At 42.7% G+C, this 25,000-nt stretch overlaps 1 protein-coding gene across 1 annotated transcript in view; it reads left to right on the top strand.

The window, feature by feature from the left end:
* Positions 1–25,000, top strand: part of ZEB2 (zinc finger E-box binding homeobox 2) — a 32,003-nt gene that overhangs the window by 3,959 nt on the left and 3,044 nt on the right. The window contains exons 2-7 of the mRNA XM_009577594.1: positions 1,846–1,917; positions 8,293–8,481; positions 9,180–9,394; positions 11,935–12,043; positions 12,925–14,894; positions 16,932–17,112. Of these exons, the coding sequence (XP_009575889.1) occupies positions 1,846–1,917; positions 8,293–8,481; positions 9,180–9,394; positions 11,935–12,043; positions 12,925–14,894; positions 16,932–17,112 (2,736 nt within the window). The remainder of the gene's footprint in view (positions 1–1,845; positions 1,918–8,292; positions 8,482–9,179; positions 9,395–11,934; positions 12,044–12,924; positions 14,895–16,931; positions 17,113–25,000) is intronic.

Below are 25,000 nucleotides of genomic sequence, written 5' to 3'. Positions count from 1 at the left end.
ATACATATTGAACTCCTAAATGTTTTGGACGCAAGATATCCCCGTGAAAATGATCCTTAGAGAGGCAGAATGCCAGATCTGGGAAAAGAATCAAGGCTGGCTTGTCTGCTGTACAGTTTAAACAAATATTTTTCATCTGGTCTGCATATTCTATGCTTTTGTACAAATTTAGCATCTGTTTGTACCTGCATATTTTAACTTAAGAGCTTTCATTAATTTTTCTTTTTTTTTTAAGCTTCAAAGCCATAAACATGTATATTTATACCACAGTATTGTACGCTGGTTGTAAAGCTCTGAATTAAGTCATTCTGTGCTTTAGTTTTGATTAGAATGATACAATTAGAACCTGTTATTCTACCAACTAATTACTTGTAGAATGTGACATCTGAAGAATACTACAAGATTACAAATTTAGGAATGAACCCAGAATGTGCTCTGTTTATATTATTCCCCTATCTTCAGTCAAATCATTGTCATGGAAATGGATTAATACTGGGCCAGTTTCTGTCCTCATCAAAATCTTTCTCACAAAAAATGAGTAATAATAATTTTAATGCTTCGTGTATCAATAAGATTTTAATAGCGGGCTTTGATCTTCTTGCCAGTCTATCACTTGATTGGCTGAGCAGCATCCATCTTCCTGAATCATCACCGACTTGTGTTTGTTTCTGGGAATTTCTTTCTTTTTCTTTTTTTTTTTTTTTTTTTTGGTCGTTGTTGAACAATTTCTGGGTGCCTTTTGACATTTTATTTCTTACAAGTGCGGCTAAGAGAAAGATTAAAGCAGATTTTTCACTTAAATCTCAACTCCTAAATTCTCTCACTTAAAAAAGAGAGGTTGTATGTTTGTGCATGTCTTCAAAAAAAGAAAAGCTGGCATTTAGGAGAAGTTGAAAAGGCGAGAAAGAAATCTTATGTATATTTATTTTTGCCTGTGAAAACCCTTTGGAGGGTTAAATCTTAACCAGGCTGGATGTGTGAATACCTGTTGCACATGAACTAACAAATTAGCAGCAAGAAACCAAGTTTGACAGGCACTCCGAGGCAGGCTGAAACATCGATGAAAATAAGCGTTCTCCCCAGTGATGGAGCTGCATCCAGCCTCTTCGAAATGCTATTTTAACGCACCCCGAGCTCCCAGTTTCATGGAAAGTAAACCGATCCATGACAAATACATAGTAAATAATTCTACACATATCATGCTCATTTGCATGTGAATTAACCCAATTTATGGCCATAAAGGCAGACTTTGCAAGTGCACAGAGAGTGCACAGAAGACGCAAACAAATCGTATGGGCAGAGCACAACTGCCCACAGTTAAAAATTTGTCACATTTCTGCACCACTTGGTATTAATACATGCTGCGCTTCAAATGAGGTTAAGATGACGATGACAGCTCAGAAGATCTGTGTGGCGATAGATAGAAATAGATACAAGAACCTCTTATATCTTCCTTTTGTATTTGCAGTTGCTTCCAGGTATAGATCTCACGGTGTCTGTTAACTAGTTATTTCTTTTAAATATGGAAAAAAAAGAAGAAAAAAATCCCTTTTTATCACCCGACCGCTTATTAGATTTGCTATTGGGAAAAGCCCTTCATTTACTCCGAACACATAGTTCTGTTTTCCACCACTCGCTGTCATGTTTAAAGTAAATAAGTTCTCGTCCATCCAGCACCGCTGAACTCATTCAGCTGCCAGAACAAAGCCATTGTATGGAGGTCCACAACAGCCCTTTTCTCTCCGTCCCTGAGCAGGATCTTCCCTGTTACTGCAGCGTGCTCCCTAGCTTTGTAAGCAATTCAATAACGTGCAAATGCTAAAAGTGTGCATGCTTATTTCACAGAAGAAATGAAGGAAGATTATGACACTATGGGGCCTGAAGCCACAATTCAGACCACTGGAAACAATGGTACAGGTAAGGTCTCGCATGATACCAGCATCGCTTTTCTTCTGTGTCATGTAGAATTAGATGCGCGCGAAGAGAAGTGGTGACAAAACAATTTCTTTCTTGTTTTCAGTTTAACAATTGGGAAACTTTTACATAATTTTCCTGTTTTTTTTTTTTTTTTTTAATTTTTTCCCCAATTTGATCGCAAGGTGCAGCGACGAACTCATTTGGTGAGAGTCCTTGCTACCCCTCCCGTGCGCTGCAACGTTTCAGCCCCTAACTCCTTTTAACTGCACCCTTGTAAGCTAATAGTTTTCAGCAGCATGAGGAGATGTTTTCCCAGTGAGGGCAAATATAGCGTAGTTTAAAGTAGCTGGACCAAGATACGGTAGTCTTTTAATGAGAGAGACTGTACAAAGAGCTTGATAATGAGGATGGGGTGCACCCTTCTTGGCAACCACAGATTCGCATGGTGCACAGAGTAAGCTACTTCAGAGACTGAAAACATCTTTTCAGCAAGACACACATAAACCCCTTACATAGATACACAGACACACACACACACATTAAATGCATATTTATGAGATTATTATGTTTCTGGCTAATCCCCCCCCCCTCCACTTTCCACATCTCTTTCTTTCCCCTCTTCTTAGAAATCAATACATTTTGTGGAACAAGAAAGGGGACAGAGATATTTAGCAGGCATCATCTCTGAGCCATCTCTTTTTTTCTGTAACAGAGCAAAACAGCAAAAGGTTTCTGTTACTATTTTCTAATCCAAATGAATTCAGGGGTTTACCATGTTCTTTCCAAAGGCCACAAGGCCCCGCTCCATCCTCAGCACAGCTGAACGCCATACATCACCCAATGTTTCTTTTGCATTTTGTCACAATTTGAGATGTTGCCGATAGCCCCGATTTACACGGTTAAAGGTAAGAGTTTTCTAGTATAAGTACATTTCTACGCATTCCATTATGAGATTTAGTTCATAGGTAATGCTCTCTACAAATATTACTGTAAAAGGTGGTACCTAAGTCTTGCAAGGATTTTATTACTCACACTTTCCTAATGTTGGTAACACCCACATAAAACCCCAATGCTCTTATTAAGTAACACAAGAAATTTACTTTATAATTCTTGAGGGGGAAAATAATAGGAAAATAAAACCATGTCACTGCTTTTTTCATCCATTAGATTTATTATGCATGAAAGGAGGGTGGCACCGAGGCACAGTTTATCATTACATATACACTTAACGATGTTGCCATACAGATCTGGATACATATGTATTTTAAAAGCTTTTCTATTTCCAAGGGACGATAATAAAGTGGCAAATTGTGCTTAGCATTTGGAGAAACAGAACTTTAAAAGACGTCTGATTCAGAAATAAGACTTGATGGTTATCTGAATTACCATTACCAGAGCCTTTGAGGTCCCCTATCAGTCCGTGTGACTTCCTTTGCACATATTTTCCTTACCATAACAGGCCTTGACTCCTCTTTCATGCTTGCAGTGTGGTCTGCTCGAGGAGGAAGACTTCATGTCCTCTTAGCCCCTTCCCTTCCAGTATCTGACGGTCTCTTCTGCCTGCACGACTTTGGCTTCACGGCACCTCTCTGGGGGCAGGGTGCCGTCGAGCCCCCCACAGCCCTGCCGCTAACTCTGCGTGGGGTCCATGGGGTGCCCTCCCTCTTCTGAAACCAGTTTTCTGGGGGAAAAGATAAGGGTTGCCCCTACCCAGCTCGGTGCACCGCAAACTCGTGGTTCAAAGAGCGCTTTGCATTTAGGTGGTCTGCATTTCAAATGCAAAAGCTGCTCTGGATGTTGCACCTGGCAATTCCTTCCCCAAATGTCCTGTGCGAGAGTCCCAGCCTCCTCTTTACTCCAGCTGCTATCTGCTGCAGTGGGCGGCTTGTTCAAATAACCATTACGAGTGGTCTAGTGCTCTGCTAGTGTTTGATTCAAATCTTTTATCACCGAGGCATTCAGAGCCACCTCCTTCAGTGGAGGCTGGTGCCTGGCTAGGTTGGGTAGAACATGTTTCTGTAATGGCTGCAGTCTCCGTAGTCTCTTAAGAGCGATGTCAGATTATTTAGTCGTATTAAATCATCTGACAAACTAAATGCCTTTGCCAGTCTTTTCACCTTGAGTGGAAGATGCCAGGTGACAGTTAGGAGCTGCAGCATCCTTCATGCAGAGTAAAAACTCCCCTGGCTTGCCTGTTGAGGTGCCCCAACCATTATTTGAGGAGGAAAGGGAAGAGGTCAGTCCCTGAGCCATTGGAGATCCTTCCTACCTATTCTGGGAAATGTTCAAAGTTTTCTTCTTCAGCCTCACTATAGGCTTTGGGCCTGTCTTGAGTGTCTGGCCTCATTTTTCCCCTGCAGGTAGTAAGGGGATTTAATACCGACGTTTAATAAAAAAGCTGAGGTGAGGCTGAGACCCAACCCAATGAAAGGAGTTGGATCAGTGACTCCCATCTTCAGCGAAAGCCATACCACAGTGACCTTCTGGTGTGAAAGAAAGCCATTTGGGTCTTCCTACAGATTAACATGGGCTCTTCCAGATGGACCAAGAAGGTTTCTCTCATTTAACACCACGTGCCTCTCCCTCTTGACACCAGATCTTGTAGCACTCCATGACCTGGGCTGAGCACAGAGATGGGAGATACAGCCTCAGACTCGTTCACATACATCCAACCATCAAAGTTGCTGTAGGTGCATGCAACAACTGTGGTGTATTTTTAGCATCAAATTCATTGCAGAACGTCATTAGTAGAGAAAGAAACCTAAAAGAAAAAGTCTCCATTATTAAATTATTGTGCTATTGTCAGAATGGCCGCTTCCTAGTGGTACTTAAAAAAGAAATCTTGTTATCCATACATTAATCAGCTGCATTTTTAAAATGAGCCATGGAGGCTTTATAGTGGAAAAGCAAAAGTGACCATTAGAGTGAAAATTTTAGTCTTTGGTCCTGCTAAATTAATTTGTAAATATTTCTGAAATGGTTACTTGACAAAATGATGTTTTGCAGAAGGAGTTTTTAAATGTGAATGAATAAATTCCTATGGTTTATTTTATTGTACCTGTTACGGTTATTACAAGTGGGATGTTTGCAGAAAAGAGATTAACAAATTCCCTGTAAACAAACAGAAAAAAAATGTTCCTGGTTTCGATTACTAACATCTGACAAGCTTCGAGTAAAGATCTCTTAATATAATTTAAAGAAGGGGAAAACAAAACCTTTGGAGGGAGGAAAACAGAAGTAAAACTTGGCAGGTTGGAGGACAGGCCGTTTTCAGGCTGTAATCTGCCTGTACCAATGGGGGCCTCTCACTTCCTGGCTAATGAAGGCTGTGGTTTTATTAGCTTTGTTTGCGATTAAGGGCAGCTATCACCATCTCGCAGGACGAGTTCCCACACAAAATAACTGGTCTCCCAAGCTCCTTGAACCTCTCTCTCACTTTATCTTGAAAGGTCCTAAATGCCTCCAAAGATAGCTTTCCTTAATGCGTTTTATTTTTATGTGACACGGCCACATCAGCTTTTGGAGCTGAAAATATTTCTGCTCTCCAGGCTCCAATAATTAATTAAAAAAAGACTTATTTGGTGAGGTCACCCGCCGTAGATCTCGCTGAAATTCTTGCCTCGCAGGAGGGGATGTGCAACGTGTGTGCAGTGTTAGCCCACGAGGAATCTGGGAACATGACTTTCTGCATGGAAAACAAATTAGGGCATGGGGGGGGGAAGCAAGTCTTCCCCCCAGAAATCGAGAGAGAAACCTAATGGTTATCAGATGGGTCTTTTTAGTAACACTGGGTGAGCTTCCAGCCATGTCTGAGTTGTCAGTAACGTCGCTGGTGAGAAACCAGATACACATGGTCACCTTTTGCTATTTATGTTAATCTGCAGTGTTGCAGCACTGGTTGTATTGTTTCAGTTAAGGATCTGTCAGCTTTTCCACTAAATCCCCTTGTTTTTAGGGGTTTAAAATGTAGACATAAACATTTGCTTTAGCTCCCGGATTGCATGCACAGACATAGAAGCTAAATAATCCAGAGAATTAGGAAGCCAAGGCCAGTAATATCGCAACAGTCTTCCACAGCCTGTTGGATCAGTCTCCAGATAGACTTGGGGGCTGGGAAGGAAGAACCTCATTTGGGTTCGAGTTTGAGACTGAAGGGCCTAATATTAACTCGGGCCTTGCTCTGTGGCTTCAATCCCCATCCTATCAATGCAGTTGCAAGCTCCAAAACCCCCCAGCCTGCCTGGAGGAGGAGAAGGACACATGCATGGAGCCATCCCTCGGAGCCGTCCCACCCTTTCCCCTTCCTGCTCCCGTATCTCCCCTCTGGTCTTTCCCTGCTTCACAGATTCCCTGAATCTGGCAAAAAATAAACTTGTTTTCCTTGGGTCTATTCTAAGCCAAGCGAAGGAGAGGAGGTGGGGTAATGTTAAGCCAGAGGGTGGATATGTTCCAACAGTTGGAAGATCTAGGCAGAGCAAGCGAATGAAAAGTCAGGTTTCCAACGTAAAAAGTAATGATTCAGCTTTGTTCTGATAAAAATGAAGTCAAAAACATAGTCTGATGCTCTTGTGCATAAGGTGTACATCAGTAACCACCATTTTATTATATTTCTCTCACAGCAACAAAATGGAGGTAAGGTACTCGGTCTTGTTCTCCATACTCACACCCCCCTTCTCTAGAAGTTGCTTTTTTGGGGGGGAAAAAACGAGATATTGTTTCTCATGCTAATAACAAATGATAACAAGAGCTACAGAAGGACCAAGGGAGGAGCTCTGGGGTGTTGTAGCGATTCCCTACAAAACTACTGCGACAGGAACAGAAGTTTCCCTCCAGAAACGGGGTCCCGTGCCCTGTGCCATTTGGTCACTGTCACTAAAATACCGCAGGACGGTTGAGAAGCTGCTCAGCCTCTACGAAAAACGGGGCATATTTGTCTCAGCCAGAGGATTTGATTTTATCGGCCAAAGGGATGGGGTTTGCATAGACAGATACCTACTTGCGTTGATGACGGCGAGATCAGCGCTTCAGACCAGGCGCTTTCAGGTTTCCAGTTGTGCCCCAGTCAGAGGCCACGTCTCATTCTGACTGCCAGCATCACCTTGTATTTTTGTAGGAAACTAAGGCAAAGCATTTACCCGTTTCTAAACACCAAGGAGCTGGTTAGTGTCTCCTTTCCAGTGGTTACAAACCAGTATAACCCCGTAGGGCCATAACTCCGCTGATTTCCACGAGTTTACTCCATATTGCTTGCTGGCGTCAGTGAGAGCAGAATCGTGCCATTTAATATTTTACTTTTACATGAACTGTAGAATAGTTTATGGCGTTGCCTCATTTTCTTATTTCACCTAAGGAGAAATACATTAAAAATGTAATCAATCATAAGCCGTTCTTTTCATTTACGGTCAGTTGAAAACAAGTATCTTTAATTCCCTGCCACCAACTGTGTCTTCCAAGACTTGTTAATAAAAAAAAAGATAGAGAAAGAAAATGATCAGCTCCTTTTTTCGCCTGGTATAATTATATTAATATTTGTCTATAACGTCCCAGCGTTTTTAAGGTCTTTTCTGTATGCAGTGTTCATACATGGAGGAGAAAAGCATATTTTTAGCAACAGGATGTTTTGTGGTTGAGCATATATTAAGTTTCATGGACGTTGCATGGACAATAAAAAATTGGGTTTACATTTAAGGAAAAGAAGGAAAACTCTCGTACAGACTGTAAAAGTGGTTTTAGGCTTGCTATCCCTGTTATGGTCTAAAACATGTGGTTCTATTTGTAGAAATCTATGAAGAATACTTTTTTAAAAACAGCCTATTCTCCCATTGTAAGTTAATTTTTCAGGGAGGAAAAAAAAAAACAAAGGGAAGATGTTGTGAGCAATTCTCTTCTCGTGCCTGCCACGGACGAGCAGCCCGAGGCAGGACCTGTCTTGGAGAAGAAGCGGTTGTGGGCTTTACTACCTGCAACTACCGTCTCCCACGCGGGGACTGCCTCGGGGTCTGGGGGCAGTCCTGTAGGTAGAGCTGTGTTCACGCCAAAAGCCGTGGGTCCCCCAGGAGCCCCCTGAAGGTTCAGGTTCCATAGATGAAAGATTACCTGCATTACCCAAGCCTCATAAACTTCTCCTGCTGCCCTGTAGAGCCCGTGTTCCTGTTAATTTAACCGCCCGCCCTTACTTCCATCCACGCCGGTGGAAAGCCCGCATTAATTTTATTAGGAGCTGGAGCAAGACCGATGAGAGCGAGGACCCAGCTGCAGCCCCAGCCCCGTAGCTCCAGTACACCAGCTCAGCCTGTGCCTAACGATGCCGACCGACCCTAACTCTCGGGGAGGATGCACTCAAACCCCCTTTCTTTTCCCCTTCTTTCATTCTAGTGAAGAACGCAAATTGCACGTCGGACTTTGAGGAATATTTTGCCAAAAGGAAACTGGAGGAAGGAGATGGGCATGCAGTCAGCATAGCGGAGTACCTGCAGCGCAGCGACACAGCCATTATTTACCCCGAAGCCCCCGAGGAACTGTCTCGCCTTGGCACTCCAGAGGCCAATGGGCAAGAAGAAAATGGTGAGGCTGTAATTCATTTTTAGCCAGTATCCTGACCTCGTGCAGCTGTTGCAATTATAAATGCACTACATGCCTGGGTGTTTACCTTAAAAATTGAAGAACAGCTGCAGCGGCATGGAATTTCATGAGCAAAGATTGGGGCTGTAATTTCAGTGTATTGTGATTTTTTAGTCAGCAAATTTGTATTATTTGGCGGGTGAACTGAAGAGCTGAATTTAAACGGGAGAAAGGCTGCTGCTCTAGTTGGGAGTTTGGGAAGTTTTAATAGAGTTTTAACGCAGCTAAAGACGAGGCAGCCGACCCATCGCTCTCCGATGCCTTGATAAATAATTGGAAAAGCGTCGGTAGGAAGGATTCGGTCAATGGCATGAGGAACGTAATGAGCTGGGGCTGGAATGCAAATCGCCGATTGATCGGGAAAAGTATTTCTTAGTTTTCCAGCCAGCGAGGTCTGCGGGAGGAGCGATGCCCGTAATTAATTTCCTCGCGGGGTCCGGAGCGGGTCCTGCGAGTCTGCCGTGGGCGTGCGCGGGTGCCGGTGCCTCCCGCCGCCGGTTGGAAGCGCCGTCCCTCCCTCTCGGGCAGCAGATTGCAGCGATTCCTCTCATACCATCCCGGGCAATCAGCCCATGAGCTGCCATTGATTTGCTGACCTTTTGGCCTGCCTCTTTCCCCCCCGCCGCCGTCCTGGGGTGCAGACCTGCCACCTGGAACTCCAGATGCCTTTGCCCAACTGCTGACCTGCCCCTACTGCGACCGGGGCTACAAGCGCCTGACGTCCCTCAAGGAGCACATCAAGTACCGCCACGAGAAGAACGAGGAGAACTTCTCGTGCCCTCTCTGTAACTACACGTTTGCCTACCGCACCCAGCTCGAGCGGCATATGGTGACACACAAGCCAGGGACAGATCAGGTGGGGGGCTGGTTTTAAGTGATTTCTTTCTGTAATAACCCCTTAGAGAAACGATATTGCTTTGATTGGCAATCATTATTAATTTTTCATGGCATTTTGAAGATGCAGATCTTTTAATGGTAATAGCTTTAATTGAGGTCTAAATGATTTTTTGATGGTCTCTTCTAATATGATTTAATAGTCTTATGTTCACGATCGAATGAGTGTGTTAATTTCTAATTTAGAAATTTTATTTGCACTTTAACTTGACTTTAGTTTCGTTTTTATGTTCCTCAAAAAGTGAATGAAACTGTAGCATTTTAATTATACATTATTAAACATCTCAGCAATTTTAATTCCATTTTTCACCTAGTTTTACTTTGCAGTGTTGCAAATAGGAGCTCCAAGACATACTAAAAGATCCGCTAATATTTTTTCATTTCTTTTTGAGTAACCTTTTCAATCACGTGAAATTATGCGTATTTTGTATAATCGTTTGTTAAACATAATTACCCATTTTTAGCATAACTCTTCCTACAGTACATATAGGCTATCATTCGTGATTGTGCCACTAACACATGCATGCGCTAGAATTGCGGCATCGCTATCATTTGTATAGCCCGGCAGCGTATCTGCAATAAATCAAAGCAGCTTTTTCCTCGATATGATGCCTGTAATATTATATCAGTGCTGCATTTAAGGAAATGCTGCGTATCTCAGACAGGTGACTGAGCTGCCCTAGTGCTCCTGGACAGGCTGGCGATAGACCTGTGCCACAAAACTCTTTACATGACAGCAGAAAAACTACTCCTGTCCTCGCCGGAGAACTACTTCTGAAAACCCGTCTTATGGAGGGCTGTAATGGAAACTCAAATGGCGTGGTTAAAACTTAAATAAATAGATGTGTGCATTGTGTCAAATTATAAAGGCTTTATGCCGTGTTTATTTTTCTTAAAAACCTGAAAATCATCATCGGCTGTATTTCTCTTGGTAGGCTTTTCTCAGCATAAGGTAAATTCAGTTAGGCAAACACACATCTCCTAATGGCGCGATTTTTGCAATTAGCATTTTTAAGAGAACCGTATCTTTTGCTTGATCTTAAATCAATATAAATAAATCTGGAGCGGTTTTTCCTATTCTTTCTTTCCCATGGCTTTTCCAGTAGACAAACACATTTTCACATGTGTATTTTTCCTAACCTGATCCACCATACGGTTCTTTCTTTTGCTTCGTATCGTTAAAAACACCGGGGAAAAAAAAAAACAACCCACAAAACCCGCCTAGATATTTATCCAACGTAACCGCCTGAAATTTCACATGCGAGAGCGCGCTGGTGCTGGCGCATTATGAATGGTAGCTTTGGTGTTGAAAAGTCCCCTCATTTGCTCGTGGCATTTACAATTAGTAAATTAAAATGATTGTATCATATTAACAGTGGCACAACTAAAGTTTATAGTAGTCCTCGGAGGGCGATGGGGGGAGACAAAACAGCTGTTGCTGTTTGTTTATGCAACTCAGCAACATATGAGCGCGGGTCCCTCAATGGCGCGCGGCGGGCTGGGCTCTGCTTGATCTTTGAAGGTTGCTGCTGTTTGAACAAACCTCCCTGTGTCCCATGTAACACCATCTGTCTCGCCAGGAATGTGGGAAGAGGCAGCACACCCTTGCAGTTGTCACACCGTTTCGGCGCTGCCTTTTTCTTCCCCCCCCCCCCCCCTCTTCTTTTTTTCCCCCCTTTCCCCCCCGCTCCCTCCTCCTTGCAATAGGCTTTTGTGTCGTGGCCGCCTGCAAAAGGCTGACCTCCTACCTTGAGCATCCAGAGCGGCTGGCTGCATTATTATTAATACTATGAATTTTTTTTTTTTTTAATTTTTTTTTTTTTTCTCCAAATTCAAAGTCACGAGGCTTTTCTTGCTTGTTGCAAAAAGGTCAGCTGCCTTTGATTATATCTTTATGCCACTTTTAACTTTCAACTTTCCCTCGCCCCTTAGAAGAGCACCCAGGGAAAACATGGCACGAAAGGTAGCTCAAGTCTTCCCTGCTGCTCTGTGATTTTAAAAAACATTTCCAGCAGCAGCTCACGCTGAAGACCCAGTCTCTTCTGCTTGATAATGAATTAAATCTTACACGAAATGCCACTAACGACAGTGTTTCTGTCTTTCCTACACATGCAGTAAACAGAATTTTTAAACAAGTGGAGTCCCACATGTTCAGAATCTGCTAGGAATATTAAGAGCCACAAATCTTCCTATAAAACAGTTTCCTTCATCGTAAGATACCTTAAAGCAACACATTTCTGATGAGAGACTTAGGAAATAATTCTAAAGCAAATATCGAATGCTCATGTGAAAGTACTTTCTCATTTGTTTCGGTTTACTGCCAACATTTTGATTTTTATTGCAACGCTGATGAGACAAATAAATGTACATGCAGACCTTTTGGTCCGCTTGATAAATTCAGAGCCACATTAATTTTGTTTTTGTTTTTTAAGCTAGAAATTCATGGTTTCTCTTGCATAAAATTCATGTCGGTATCTTTTTTTTTTTTTTCCCCCCTCCTAGCACCAAATGCTGACCCAAGGAGCAGGCAATCGCAAGTTCAAATGCACTGAGTGTGGCAAGGCCTTCAAATATAAACACCATCTGAAGGAACACCTGCGAATTCACAGTGGTGAGTAGCAGAGGTGCTGGTGTGCTCATTTGCATTCTGTTTAATTAGCTGAGTTTTAAAGACTGCTTAAAATTTACAGTTCTGCTTCTGGCTTCTTGGAGCTACTAAGGTATTTCATAAGTGATATCTGAGTCATCCTCATTTATCATGCTGTTAATACCACGGTCTCGCTGAAAGATTTGGAAATAGTAACTCTTCCTGCTAATAATATAGATTGTTTGTTTGGCAGTTGGAGTTGAGAAGCATTCACTCATTTCTGTGCAGTCGGACCCTGAAGAGTCCATTATATTTTCCATAACAAAAAGTCCCCCCCAAGTGAAATACAGCTCATGTTCTCAGATAAGGAGTAAGCACAAAGCCTCTCATATTGAATGACTTGTGCATTTTGTCTCTCGCGCTTGACGCAGCACTCGGCACACGAAATGCCACCGGGCTCTGTCCAGGCACAAACCTCCATCAATGCTGACGTGGAGGTCCTAACATCAGGATTCAGTTCCTTATACTGTGCTGATTTCCAGTGAAAATTCCTCTTTTTGGAAGAAAAAAAAAAAGAAGAAACAAATCAAATTTGAACAGTCTGGATTTGATTTGACTCCCTTCACCACGGGGTACTTACCTGTGACTTGCAATGGTCAGTCTGGAGCCAATCTCATACCTTGGCGGCTGTTGCCAGCTGGAGACCGTGGGTCCAAACTGACCTCAAGACCCGTAGAAAGAGGAGGGTAAAGCAGTGGTGGCGTGTGGCCATACTCATAGAATTAATATTTTCCCCACTATCAATCAGTGGATACACAGAACGATCAGTTGGGTATCAAATGCGATCGCTTGCAATTATAGCAGCAACAACGATAATTAACATTTGGTTTTAATTATCATTTTAGGTGAAAAACCATATGAGTGTCCAAACTGCAAGAAACGTTTCTCCCATTCTGGCTCCTACAGTTCGCACATCAGCAGCAAGAAGTGTATTGGTTTAATCTCTGTAAATGGCAGAATGAGAAACAATATCAAGACGGGTTCTTCTCCTAATTCTGTATCTTCCTCTCCTACTAATTCAGCCATTACACAGCTGAGAAACAAGCTGGAGAATGGCAAACCACTTAGTATGTCTGAACAAACAGGCCTACTGAAAATTAAAACAGAACCACTAGATTTCAATGAATATAAGGTTCTTATGGCCTCACATGGGTTTAGTGCAACTAGTCCTTTTATGAATGGTGGACTTGGAGCAACCAGCCCCTTAGGAGTTCATGCTTCTGCTCAAAGTCCAATGCAGCACTTAGGTGTAGGGATGGAAGCACCATTGCTTGGGTTTCCTGCGGTAGGCAGTAATTTAAGCGAGGTGCAGAAGGTCCTACAGATTGTGGACAACACGGTTTCCAGGCAGAAAATGGACTGCAAGGCTGAAGAGATCTCCAAGTTGAAGGTTTACCATATGAAGGATTCATGCTCTCAAGCCGAGGAACAAGGAGTTACCTCCCCCAATATTCCCCCCGTGGGTCTTCCAGTAGTAAGTCATAATGGTGCCACTAAAAGTATTATTGACTATACATTAGAGAAAGTCAATGAAGCCAAAGCTTGCCTCCAGAGCTTAACCACAGACTCGAGGAGGCAGCTCAACAACATTAAAAAAGAGAAGCTGCGAACTCTAATAGACCTGGTAACTGAAGACAAGATGATAGAGAACCATAACGTATCCACTCCATTTTCATGCCAGTTCTGTAAAGAAAGCTTTCCTGGTCCCATTCCGTTGCATCAGCATGAGCGTTACCTGTGCAAAATGAACGAAGAAATCAAGGCAGTCCTTCAGCCTCACGAGAACATGGTTCCCAACAAACCTGGAGTGTTTGATAAGCAAACCCTCTTGCTGTCATCAGTACTTTCTGAGAAAGGAATGACTAGCCCCATCAACCCATACAAGGACCACATGTCTGTACTTAAAGCATATTATGCTATGAATATGGAACCCAACTCTGATGAACTACTGAAAATTTCCATTGCTGTTGGCCTTCCTCAGGAATTTGTGAAGGAATGGTTTGAACAAAGAAAAGTCTACCAGTATTCAAGTTCCAGGTCACCATCACTGGAAAGGGCCAGTGCCAAGGTGGCGCTGGCTGCCACCAACAACACTCCCACTAAAGACTCTTTGTCAGCCAGATCTCCAATAAAGCCTGTGGACTCTATAACTTCACCATCTATAGCTGAACTCCATAACAGTGTTACTAATTGTGATACTCCTCTCAGGCTAACAAAACCTCCTCATTTTACCAATATTAAACCAGTTGACAAATTGGACCACTCTAGGAGCAATACTCCTTCTCCTTTAAATCTTTCTTCCACATCTTCTAAAAACTCCCACAGTAGTTCTTACACTCCAAACAGTTTCTCTTCTGAGGAGCTTCAGGCTGAGCCTTTGGACTTGTCTTTACCAAAACAAATGAAGGAACCCAAAAGTATTATAGCCACAAAGAACAAAACAAAATCTAATAGTGTAAATTTAGAACACAACAGTGTTTCTTCATCATCTGAAAACTCAGATGAGCCACTGAACTTGACTTTTATCAAGAAGGAGTTTTCTAATTCAAATAATCTGGATAAAAGCACTAACCCAGTATTTGGTATGAACCCATTTAGTGCCAAACCTTTATACACAACACTTCCACCACAGAGCGCATTTCCCCCAGCCACTTTTATGCCACCAGTCCAGACCAGTATTCCTGGGCTGCGACCATACCCAGGACTAGATCAGATGAGCTTCCTACCACATATGGCCTATACTTACCCAACTGGAGCAGCTACTTTTGCTGATATGCAGCAAAGGAGGAAGTATCAGCGGAAACAAGGATTTCAGGTAAATTGTTGCGACCGTTTTCTTTTGAAAGGCGAGAATTTAGTATTTTGTGATATGTCCTCTTACAGAAGAAAAAGCCCAAAGTTATATTCAGCATTTCCAAAAAAATTAGCAGGGTTGATTTTAGTCTGAACTTGCAAAAAGGCAGTGGGGTAGGAAAACAAATTGCAATTATCTTAGGAGTACCTCTGCTTGGATTCAGAAGCAGTATCAATACCTTTGAATAGGCATAATGCTTATGGTTTTATTCTGTTGAGAGCTCAGTCATTCCTTACAAGAATTGTATGTAAATAGTAGTAACGTTCATGAAAAATCCCATCCTGCAATAAAATAAGAAAAAAGGAAACTTTATAGGGAGACTGATCGCTGCAGGGCTCCCCTCACAGCGGGGAAACTACATTTCGCCATGGGGAAAGGGAGCGGTGGGAGGCCTCTTGGGAATCACCCCCACATTTGGACGCAAAGCCGTAGCCCTCTAAGCAGAGGTCCATATGGCCTTGTAGCAGCTCTATCCCATTGAAAGTCTGCAAAGCTTCCTTCTCCGTGTTTTTTGGGGGATTGCTTGCGCACCGTGCATGGGAAAGGTGTTCTCTCTTCTCAAGAATGTCTGGGGGATGAGGAAAAGTTGACACATATTTTCACCACAGCCCCTTCCTTCAAGCCCACCTACTGCCCTTCCCAGTCTACCAGTCCTCTAATTCCCACCAGTCGTCTGGAAGAGCTTCGAAAAAACCCAGAGATTAAATGAAATTATTTGGAGAGGTAGCAGCTAGGGCCCTTAATCGCAGACGAAATCTTTCCGTGGACACGTAATCTGGGTCAGCACTTCTTCGTGCCTGGGTACAACCGTTAATCCTTTTCTCAGGTCATTCCAGAGTCAATAGACGAGTAGCAAAGGATTCCACCGCTTGCATGCCTATAGCAAAGAGCTGCTCTGCAGAAGTCACGTACTTTTATAGCTTTTTGCTGGGTGTATTCAGATATAATATACAGAGTTTAGTTAAATGAGATTAACTGATTATAGATTAGTAATTTTTTTTTACATTTGTGCATGTTCCCCTATGTCCTATTATGGTCTATTAGTAATTTTACTGACTAGTAAATGTTTTATAGTTTCAAATGTGAAAATCAGGTATGGTTTTACATTACAGGCTGTAATCCCTCTTTGCACAATAGGAGCATAAATAGCACTGCACCTCCATAACAGCTGTTCCACTATTCCGATTTACAGTACATCTGCCCTCTTTGTAAATGTATTTAAGCCTATTTAATCTTCTCTAATATTAATTAGTGCAAACCTAGTTTAAGAAAACTGAACTGTGCGATAGCAAATGGGAATGTATGTTATCATGCAAGTTTGCACTCTCTTTGGATCAAGACAAAATAAATATCAAGAAATTTAATAATTTACTGATCCACATTCATTATTGCTTAATGCTGAAGGCTGTTTTAACATAGATAGAACATTGATAAAAAGTGTTATTAATATTCCCTATTTCAAATTACAAAATTAAATATAAAAATATAGCTCGAGGCCTTTAGTCGGGAGACATACATTTAAATGGATTGCATAATAATAACATTTGTACCTAAATATAAAATTCAATTAAAACCTTTCTACAGATACAGAACATATCCAAGTTTCAGTGTTTTGAAAGGAATGATCTCTTAGCTGTTGCTTACACTTACCCCTGTAAAATATTATAATGCCTTTTGCCGTCCATGAAGAGCCTCCCTTTTGCATTTTCTGCTCCTTGAAAATATTTAGTGCCGATATGATAAATACTGTCCGCTTGTGTAAATCGTAGTATTGCAGAGGGCTCCAAGACAGAAAGTTGGTTCGAGGCACAGAAGTAGAAGGCTCCTCATTATTTCCATAGTTCCCAGCAGCTGTAGTTTCATTACCAATGGGTTCCCAATCTAAGAGGGACCACCATCCTAAGCAGGCATGATTTTAACTTGTCTGGGGTGGCTGGTTCCTCCGTGGGAAGGAGCGGTGGTGGAAGCGGGTGTCGCTGACGCGTGGTTCCCTCGCAGGGAGAATTGCTTGATGGAACCCCAGACTACATGTCCGGCCTCGACGACATGACGGATTCCGACTCCTGTCTGTCCCGAAAGAAGATCAAGAAGACGGAAAGTGGCATGTACGCGTGTGACTTATGTGACAAGACATTCCAGAAGAGCAGTTCCCTGCTGCGACACAAATACGAGCACACAGGTAGGGCGGCCGCGCGCGCCGAGGGGAGGGTTGAGGTCCATGCTACGCTCTTCACAGCCTTGCACCAGTCGACTTGTGCAACGAACGGTTTGGCAGGCTTTCAACAGGGAAGAAATAATATCTTTTGTTCAGTTCAACTTATTTTTTCTTTTTTTTTTTAATGGCTCTTGCTTGGCCAAGGACTGTTGGATGTGATGGGGTGAATCTCGGCAGGTGCTATGCGAGATGCCATGCTGAGCGCGGTGGCAATTGCGGCACTCAGCATCTTGCAGGACAAGCCCTCTTCAAATAAGGCAGGCACTAGCCCTCAGAAAGAACTGCAACTTGGTCAACACAAAGTCTGGCACGGGAAGGAAGAGTGACAGTGTATTTCTCGTTTCTTAGACACTATCTGACCCTGCACCATTTAATCCCATAGAAAAACTTCCACTGACGTTAGCAGCGTGAGAGCAGGCTCTGGCTGAGTTATCTCAAAGTAAACAGCTCACGGGGGCTGCTCTCGCCGTGATTTTGCACACCAGCAGCGCAGGCAGGTTGTACTTCACTTTTTCACTTCTCAGTTAATGCCCGGGGAAGGTTTCCTTCTTTCCCGAGTAGGAACTGATTTTTGTCTAGTTCAAGGAATCTTGCCAAAGCTCACCGCGGATTGCCAGCTTAAAAAATATTTTGGTTTGAAAAAGACCCTCCGTCATGCCTATGCTGGTGGTGGTTCCCCTCGCAGGCAGTGCTCCCTTGCCCGCTGTCAGCCAGGACAGGCATGAGCCCGGAGGTGGAGAGCTCTCCGAGGGGAACGCATCGGCTCAGCATGTTCCAGTTAGGGGAAAGCGGGACCGGAGCTCCCCAAATGATAGAGATATCAAGTTATGTTAGACAAAGGGGAATGTGAATTATCACGTGAATTATTGTGCAGCAGGACATAAACCAAACTCCAGCTTCCTAGAGTTAGAAAAAGCTTACTCAGGAGGAAACTTTCCTTAACTTTGAAAGCTGAGTCCCGCTTCAGGAAATGAAGCAAGTCACATCATCCTTCAATCTCACCATGTGACGGTAAAAAACTTATGCTTCTCTATTAATACATCTTCCAGGCCGCACATAACCATTTGGCATTTCACATATGAAAAATTACAATTCAGAAGTGGACGGGCCCTTTAAAAAAAAATTCTTTACTTGGTTGTTTTTCCTTCTTATACTTTTCTTCCAAATTTTAAGCTAATCCCACACAGGAAAATAAAAAAGGAAGTTAAAATACATGTGGGATTAGGAAAGAAAATTAAAAGCAACATTTTGGACTAGATCAGCTAGTTCATTGGTGGAATGTGCTTCCCACTACATTATTTAGATCAAATTGTTTATTCAGTAGAAGAAGCTTTGAAGGCTTTACGTCCCTGCACCTTTCCTCTCCTGAATGATTTTATTACAGCCATCTGCAAACATTATGGTTTACTACGCTACTACCGTAAAGCTCTTATGTTAGAACTGGCCTTCATATATATCGGGATCTGGACATATGGTTGAATCCCATAAAGTTGGTAGTCCATAAGGTCGACAGACATATGGTTGAAAGGCTGAAAATTTGACAAGCTGAAATGTGTGCAATCACCTTGATTTGCAAAATAAACTGCATTTGTAAAAGCAAAAATATGTTCTGGTCCTTAAGTAGCACGGGAACCTACTGCCTCGAAAAATACCACACAGCGGCGGCGTAGGGACTTTTCTCCTTCTTCTTTGCTCTGTCCCTTTCGGCTTCTCAACTCTACGTCCGTCAATTTTATGGGACTCAGCCTTATGATCCAGAACATGTATCTGGTGTCATATTTAATACGCTAGAACATCATCAAGCTCCAGCGTGGCATTTAGAGGCAGGAAGGATGGTCTTGCGGCAAAGGCACGAGGCTGAGGCGGAGCGCGCCGCGCTCTTTTCTGCCTTGCCACAGACTTCCTCTGCGAATTTCAGCAAATTGCTTCGTCTTTCTCTCACCTTCGCCCATCTTTGAAATAGAGGGAAACGATACCAGCCCATCTTTCCGGGGTGTTGTAAATCTTAATTCATACAGGCTGAAATCCTGCAGTGGAAGTCGCTGTATAAAGTGTGAAGTATTATTAAGGATGCTTTTGCTTTTAAGGAGCTTCCATGCGTCACGCTCATGTTAGGTAGAGGTGGTTGGGAGCTCTGAAGACCTTGGCGGGGCTAGCCTCCATAACTCATTCACCTTCGGGAGGCACACTGCACTGGGACTTTGGCTAATGGCTTAGCATGCATCGTAAGTGAATTTCAAATTAATTTGATAGTTTTTGGAAAAAGCTTGTAATTGCATTAATAGCATAGGTGCGAAATTGCAGTCCGTGTTCAGTGGAAGGAACCAAATTGAAAGTAAAGACATCTTCTGCATTTGGGGTCATTGTAAGAGTAGGCCCAGATTTTTCAATCAACTTTTTGAAACCTAAAAAAGAGAAAAAGCTTCTTTTCTGAGTGTGTTGCTGTTTTCTGACCAGCTGATCATGATCCATTCTTACTTCATTAAAAACATATTTTAGGAGGAATTGGAACACTTCCTGTCTTTCCTGGAGAAGCACAAATAGTGGATGTTGTTTATACTGATGTCCTTTTTCCTATGTAAAAAAATCTACGTGCTTTTTTAGGTCCTTTTTCTGATATTTGAACAATCAGATTTTTCTTTGTCACCACTTCTCATGGTCCACACACCTATTGCAACCAATGCTAGAACAGGGGTTAAAAGAGTCAGACAGAGGCCACGTTCCTGCTTTGCAGCCCCTGAAGATTTACCCCAGAGAAATTATTTGCAGCAAAAAGTAACATTGACATGTAGAACTACATGAGCGGGCTTAATCCTGTGGAACACCAACTCCTGCAAAGGAGAAAACAGGAACGTCGTAGGTATTGTGGCAGAGCTGAGTTTCCCTGCCAGGGCAAGAAGAAGAATGGGATTTGGCTGGTTCTTTGTGTCAACCCAAGAACTTTTGATAGGACCATGCGACCACAGATCAAGGAACTCTCTGTGATTACCTCTGTACACTGTGCCTGCCACAGCTTGAGCACAGTAGAAAAAGGGGCCCATAACTTTTAATTTATGCTGTATTAGCGGTATTTTGCAATAGCTTCTAGATTCACATGGAGAAGGAAAATTGATTGTGTTATTGCAATGAGTGAATTGCGTTGGTTCTGGCTGAACTGAAATTTAGTGTAAAAGCCACTGCTTGCTGCAGGACCAAATTCTGCCAAGTTAATCTTGGGATGCCATTTAATTTTAAGAGAAGTTATGTGTCCATTTTAGAGTTTGAACTTTACAAGATCCTATTTCTTTAAAACTAGAGGATGCAGCACTGTAATTAGGGTGCAGAGCATGGCAGGTAGTACAGGAATTCAGTGCTCACTTTATTTTCCTGTGGAGTCTTATGAACCCATCCTAACTTTGGTCAGGCTGAAATTAGTTGAGCAGATACTGCTTCATTTACATGCATCTCATCTCAGATTTCTCCAAGACACTTAGCACAAGGTTCAAGACACTTTCCTTACTAAAGGTGAAGAAGACGATTGCCTTCATGGCAAAGCATTGGTGCCATTTGGCGAACAAAAAAATCATTGCGTTGCAGATAAGGAGGGAAAGCAATATTGGGTAAGCGAGCAGGAGAGCAAACAGAATGGAGCACCTAGAAAACAGAGAAATATCCTGGCTCCTGGATAGCAATACAGCCCCCGCTTTGTCATCAACGCTGCGTTGGGCTGATTCAGGAGGAAGGTGAAGGTTAGCGTTTGTTCTGCCATCGTCAACGCCCGTGTCTGCTACACACCAGCTTTATCGTAGCTTCACAAGGAAACTTGCAGCGTGCCTGCTCTGCAACAAAAGCTGGAAACAGTTTTTCAGAATCCTACCTAGAAATTTTAAATCCTTTCATTGCTGTTCTATATTACATGATATTCTATTTTATTACTTGTGTGGGCTGTCGAGGGCCTCATAGCTGTGCTGGTGCTTTCATCCTTTCCTTTTCCATTGTATATTTTATTAAGACCTCTTTTTTATTTTTGTAGCTTTCATGCTGATGCAAGCACTAGTTTTATTTCCAGATTGATTCTGTAAACTAAATATTGTTCTTGAGCCTGGTAGCAAATCAGCTCTCTCTGGCTAGTATTTTGAATTCCCAGCTCAGGAGTTTTCTTTATTTAGAGCTTGATTCATAAAAAATTTACATGCTATTTAAAGGTTATTTTTTCTTGCTTTACTCTGATACCAGTTTAGAATTCCCCGTTTTACACTCAAATAAAGGAAAAAAAAAAAAAAAAGGATATATTCAGCGCTTCTGAAATTTGTTCTGTAGACAAGGTCTCCTATTCAAAATGGAACAGGTGCAGCTTGGGCAATTATATATAAATTGCATTTATCTTGCACCTTTGACTGCTTCGCTGTGCTCTGGCCGCTAATCCATCTCCATTGGGACTACATCTAACATCCAAACCCTCAAGCAGCTTCAAAAGAACAGCCTTTAAAAAATAAAAACAAACTGTCACAAAAATGTTTCCTTCTTTCCTCCAAAGAGTGGGGTTTCTGTTTGGCCCCTCCCATAGAAAAAAGACCCACTTGCCTTAGGCAAAGGATGGGTGATATTTAGTCTGGGACCAGTGACAGCTTATGATCTGATGTCTTACGACTTTTATACCGCTGCAAATGGGAAGCGCATAGCTTTTCAGTCAAAGACTTTTAGCCCGGGAAAATTCAGAGATACTTAAGAGATTTTTGCTCTTATTTTGTTTTAACAGAAATGCAATTTTAGAGACTTTGAAAACAGATTAGTTATAATTTCCCCTCTGTAAATTGAGCGTGAGCCCCTGTGGGTACCTCTTTTTGCAGATGGTGGAATAAAAAAAAGCCCAAACATTTCCTTTAGGTATTTGAAAGAGATTTATCATTTAGTTTCACTGCAAAATGTGGCATCTACTTCAGGCATCCACCTGACGACACACAAGTGTTTCGTGAGCCCTCCTGTGAGCTGCCTTGGGTACTTCTCTCCTACCTTCATCCTCCATGGAGGACACAGGTCATCTCAGATGAGACTGGGTAAAACCTGTAGGGTGGGATGCTCAAACCTGCTTCCTTCCGACCCATCTCTACTCCACTGATGTTATGACACTGCATGACGACGCTTTTACTGTGTGTTAGCTAAATAGCTGATAAAGCAGCCAGGATTACCTACAATTGGAGGTTCTCCCCACCCACCTACAGTTGTAGGTTCTCCCCATCCACTTACAATTGGAGGTTCTCCCCATCCACCTACAACTGTAGATTTCTCCCCAACCCCAATGTAAAATACCTTACTTCAGCTTTATTTTATGGCCTACTAATGCATTGTAGGGATTAAGCACTTCTTTTAAATGGCTGAAATACTCGGTTTTGCACATGGGGGAAAAAAATAATTCTTCCGCAAATGTTCGGAAACCCGATACATTTTAAAACATATTTCAATTAGTGTTGTAACAGCTGCACGCTGCTAAGGTATGTTGTGTGGTGCCTGAACAAAGAACTTTGCTCAAGCTGTCATGTTCCCTCAGATCAAAACTGAGTCCTTGATATGGATGTGGTAGACTAAATAGCTCTAGTATAGCCTTTTTAGTAATAATATAAAGTAATATGAAAATATGAAGTATTTTAATCTTCTCGTTTCTAAATTAATTTATAAAATATGGATGATTCCCTGCCAGGCCACCCCTGTGCTGGCTGGGGGGAGGCCCCAGGTAGGAGGAGCAGGAGGTGCAGCGTTGAACGAACGCTGCATGCAAGGGATGAGGAAAGCAGGCAAAGACTGAGGGACGAGCACATCACCCAGCCTTGGGGAAGGGCAGGTGGAGGCAAGCCTGGATGAGAAGCAGTGGAGGTGGTTGACTTCTCTTTGAGGAGAGGAAAAGTGCTGGGCAACTGGATGGAGCACAGCTTGAAGAGGAGGGAAATGTGGGGTGAGAAGGGTGTAGTGGGCACCGAACGTAGTGTGCATCAAAAAAATCAGGAAGTTTGAAGTAACGGAGAAGGAGCGGCATTGTGGAGAAGAGGAACAAGACAAGGGCTGGGCTTGTCGATGTTAGGGAAAAGTAAGTCAGAGGGAAGGACTGAGCGTGGGTGGAAGCTCAGTGAAGAGAAGGACACAAAAAAAGGTGCCGAGGAAAAGCAGAAGGTCCATGAGGAACAAAAGAGGAACAAAATTAGCAACTATGGAGATACTAGCAAAGGGACAGTAGCGTGTTGCTCTGAGTGGGCTCAGCAGCACAGCCGGGATGAGGCAGGGATGCAGGCAGGCGTACCTGGTGCATCCAGCTGGGTGGCTGGTAGCGTTGGGAAAGCTCCCACCTCACCCGTGAGGGTTTTCTTCTGGCAGTGCTGGGGTTTGAGGAGCGCTTAGGCCAAGAGTGCTTTGGGACTTTAAGCTAATTTGAGTAAGTGACTTGATTGTGCTAAAATCTCCCCAGATAAGACTGTGGGATTTCCCCATGGTGGCAAAACTTGTGCTCCGAACCGGAGGTAGCTGCCTGCCGGCTCTGGACTCAGTGCACCCCCAGGTCGAGGCTGGAGGTTCAAAGCCAAAGTACACGTACAGCTCAAAGCCCCGAGTTTTCTTCAGGCTTGACTTTTAACCAACAGGTTAAATTGGCAGAAATGCATATTTAGGAAACAGATCATAAAAAGCAAACCTGCTCTAATTCAATAAATCAAGCTTGAATTTTCAATTTTACTGTAAAGGGAAATAAAGAAAAAAAAAACCAACCCTGTATGTGTGCAAGCTTAGGAAACTCTCATACAAAGAAATGTAGTTTGAGTCCCAATTTCCAGGCATCCACTAATTTTCTTGTCACTTGGGTTATTCTATCTGTGGTTTCTCCTGTATTTTCCTTCCTGCCAGATCTCCCCTTCATTTCATAACACACAATTTTTGGCTTCCTTGAGCATTCGTTAATCACACCTTATTAAATGTGAACTTTCACAGTGGGACTTGAAGGTAGCTGTGACTAGATCGGGCAAAAAAAAATTTAGCATATTGCTTGTTATTTGTTCTTAGCAACTTTGCTATAGAAGTGAAATTTCTTTTTATGCCTGACTTTCCCTGCTCTCGAGTCCCGGCAGTGGCTGCAGGGGAAAAGAAAGCAGGTCTGGTTCATAAAGGAACAACTGGAAGTCGAGACCTTTCAGTGGTCTGAAAACATTTTTTTTTTCCTTCCATGCCAGTGCTGCCAGTGATGGTCTCCCATCTTCCTGACCCTTTGCTCTCGGCTGGGGTTTTCTCCCCTACCCTCCACTGTACTCTTCCTCTCCCTGCTCTTGCTTCTTTAGGAATTAACAAAATACCTCAGTCTTACAACTGACAGGATGGGAGGGCTCTGGTGTGAAGTTTATTCCTGTTCTGGTCACATGCCACATTAGCTAAGTATGATAAATACGCCCGAGGAATCAGGCCAGTTCACTAATAAGTTCCCAACGAGCTGCTCTAGCAGTAAGACATGCAAAGCAGGGCTCCGTATTTCGGGCACCGTATACCAGCATTTTTATATGCGTAAAAATAGCATGAAATATAAAATAATGACCAACTGGCACTGTATCCGCCTGCATGGTTGCACCACTCTGGAGCACTCAGTTGAATGACACTAAGATTATAGTGATCTGATTAAGACATTTCAAAAATGAAAAAAATCTGGCTGAAGGTACTAATGTTTGATTTTATTTTTTGCCTTCTGCAATCTAAGTTTGGTGATCGGTCTTCACTAATTCCAATCTTTGCACCATATGTTATGTCTGGATATCTCACGGTTGCATCATGCTTTGCTGAGTTTTGTCGTGTGGCATCATGCTGACAAGTATTTTTTGTCAGCTCTATTTTGGAATTAAGCTTT

The sequence above is a fragment of the Fulmarus glacialis genome, unplaced genomic scaffold (assembly GCF_000690835.1).
Source record: "Fulmarus glacialis isolate BGI_N327 unplaced genomic scaffold, ASM69083v1 scaffold15384, whole genome shotgun sequence".
In the NCBI taxonomy this organism is placed as follows: Eukaryota; Metazoa; Chordata; class Aves; order Procellariiformes; family Procellariidae; genus Fulmarus; species Fulmarus glacialis.
This window is presented reverse-complemented; position numbering and strand designations above follow the sequence as displayed.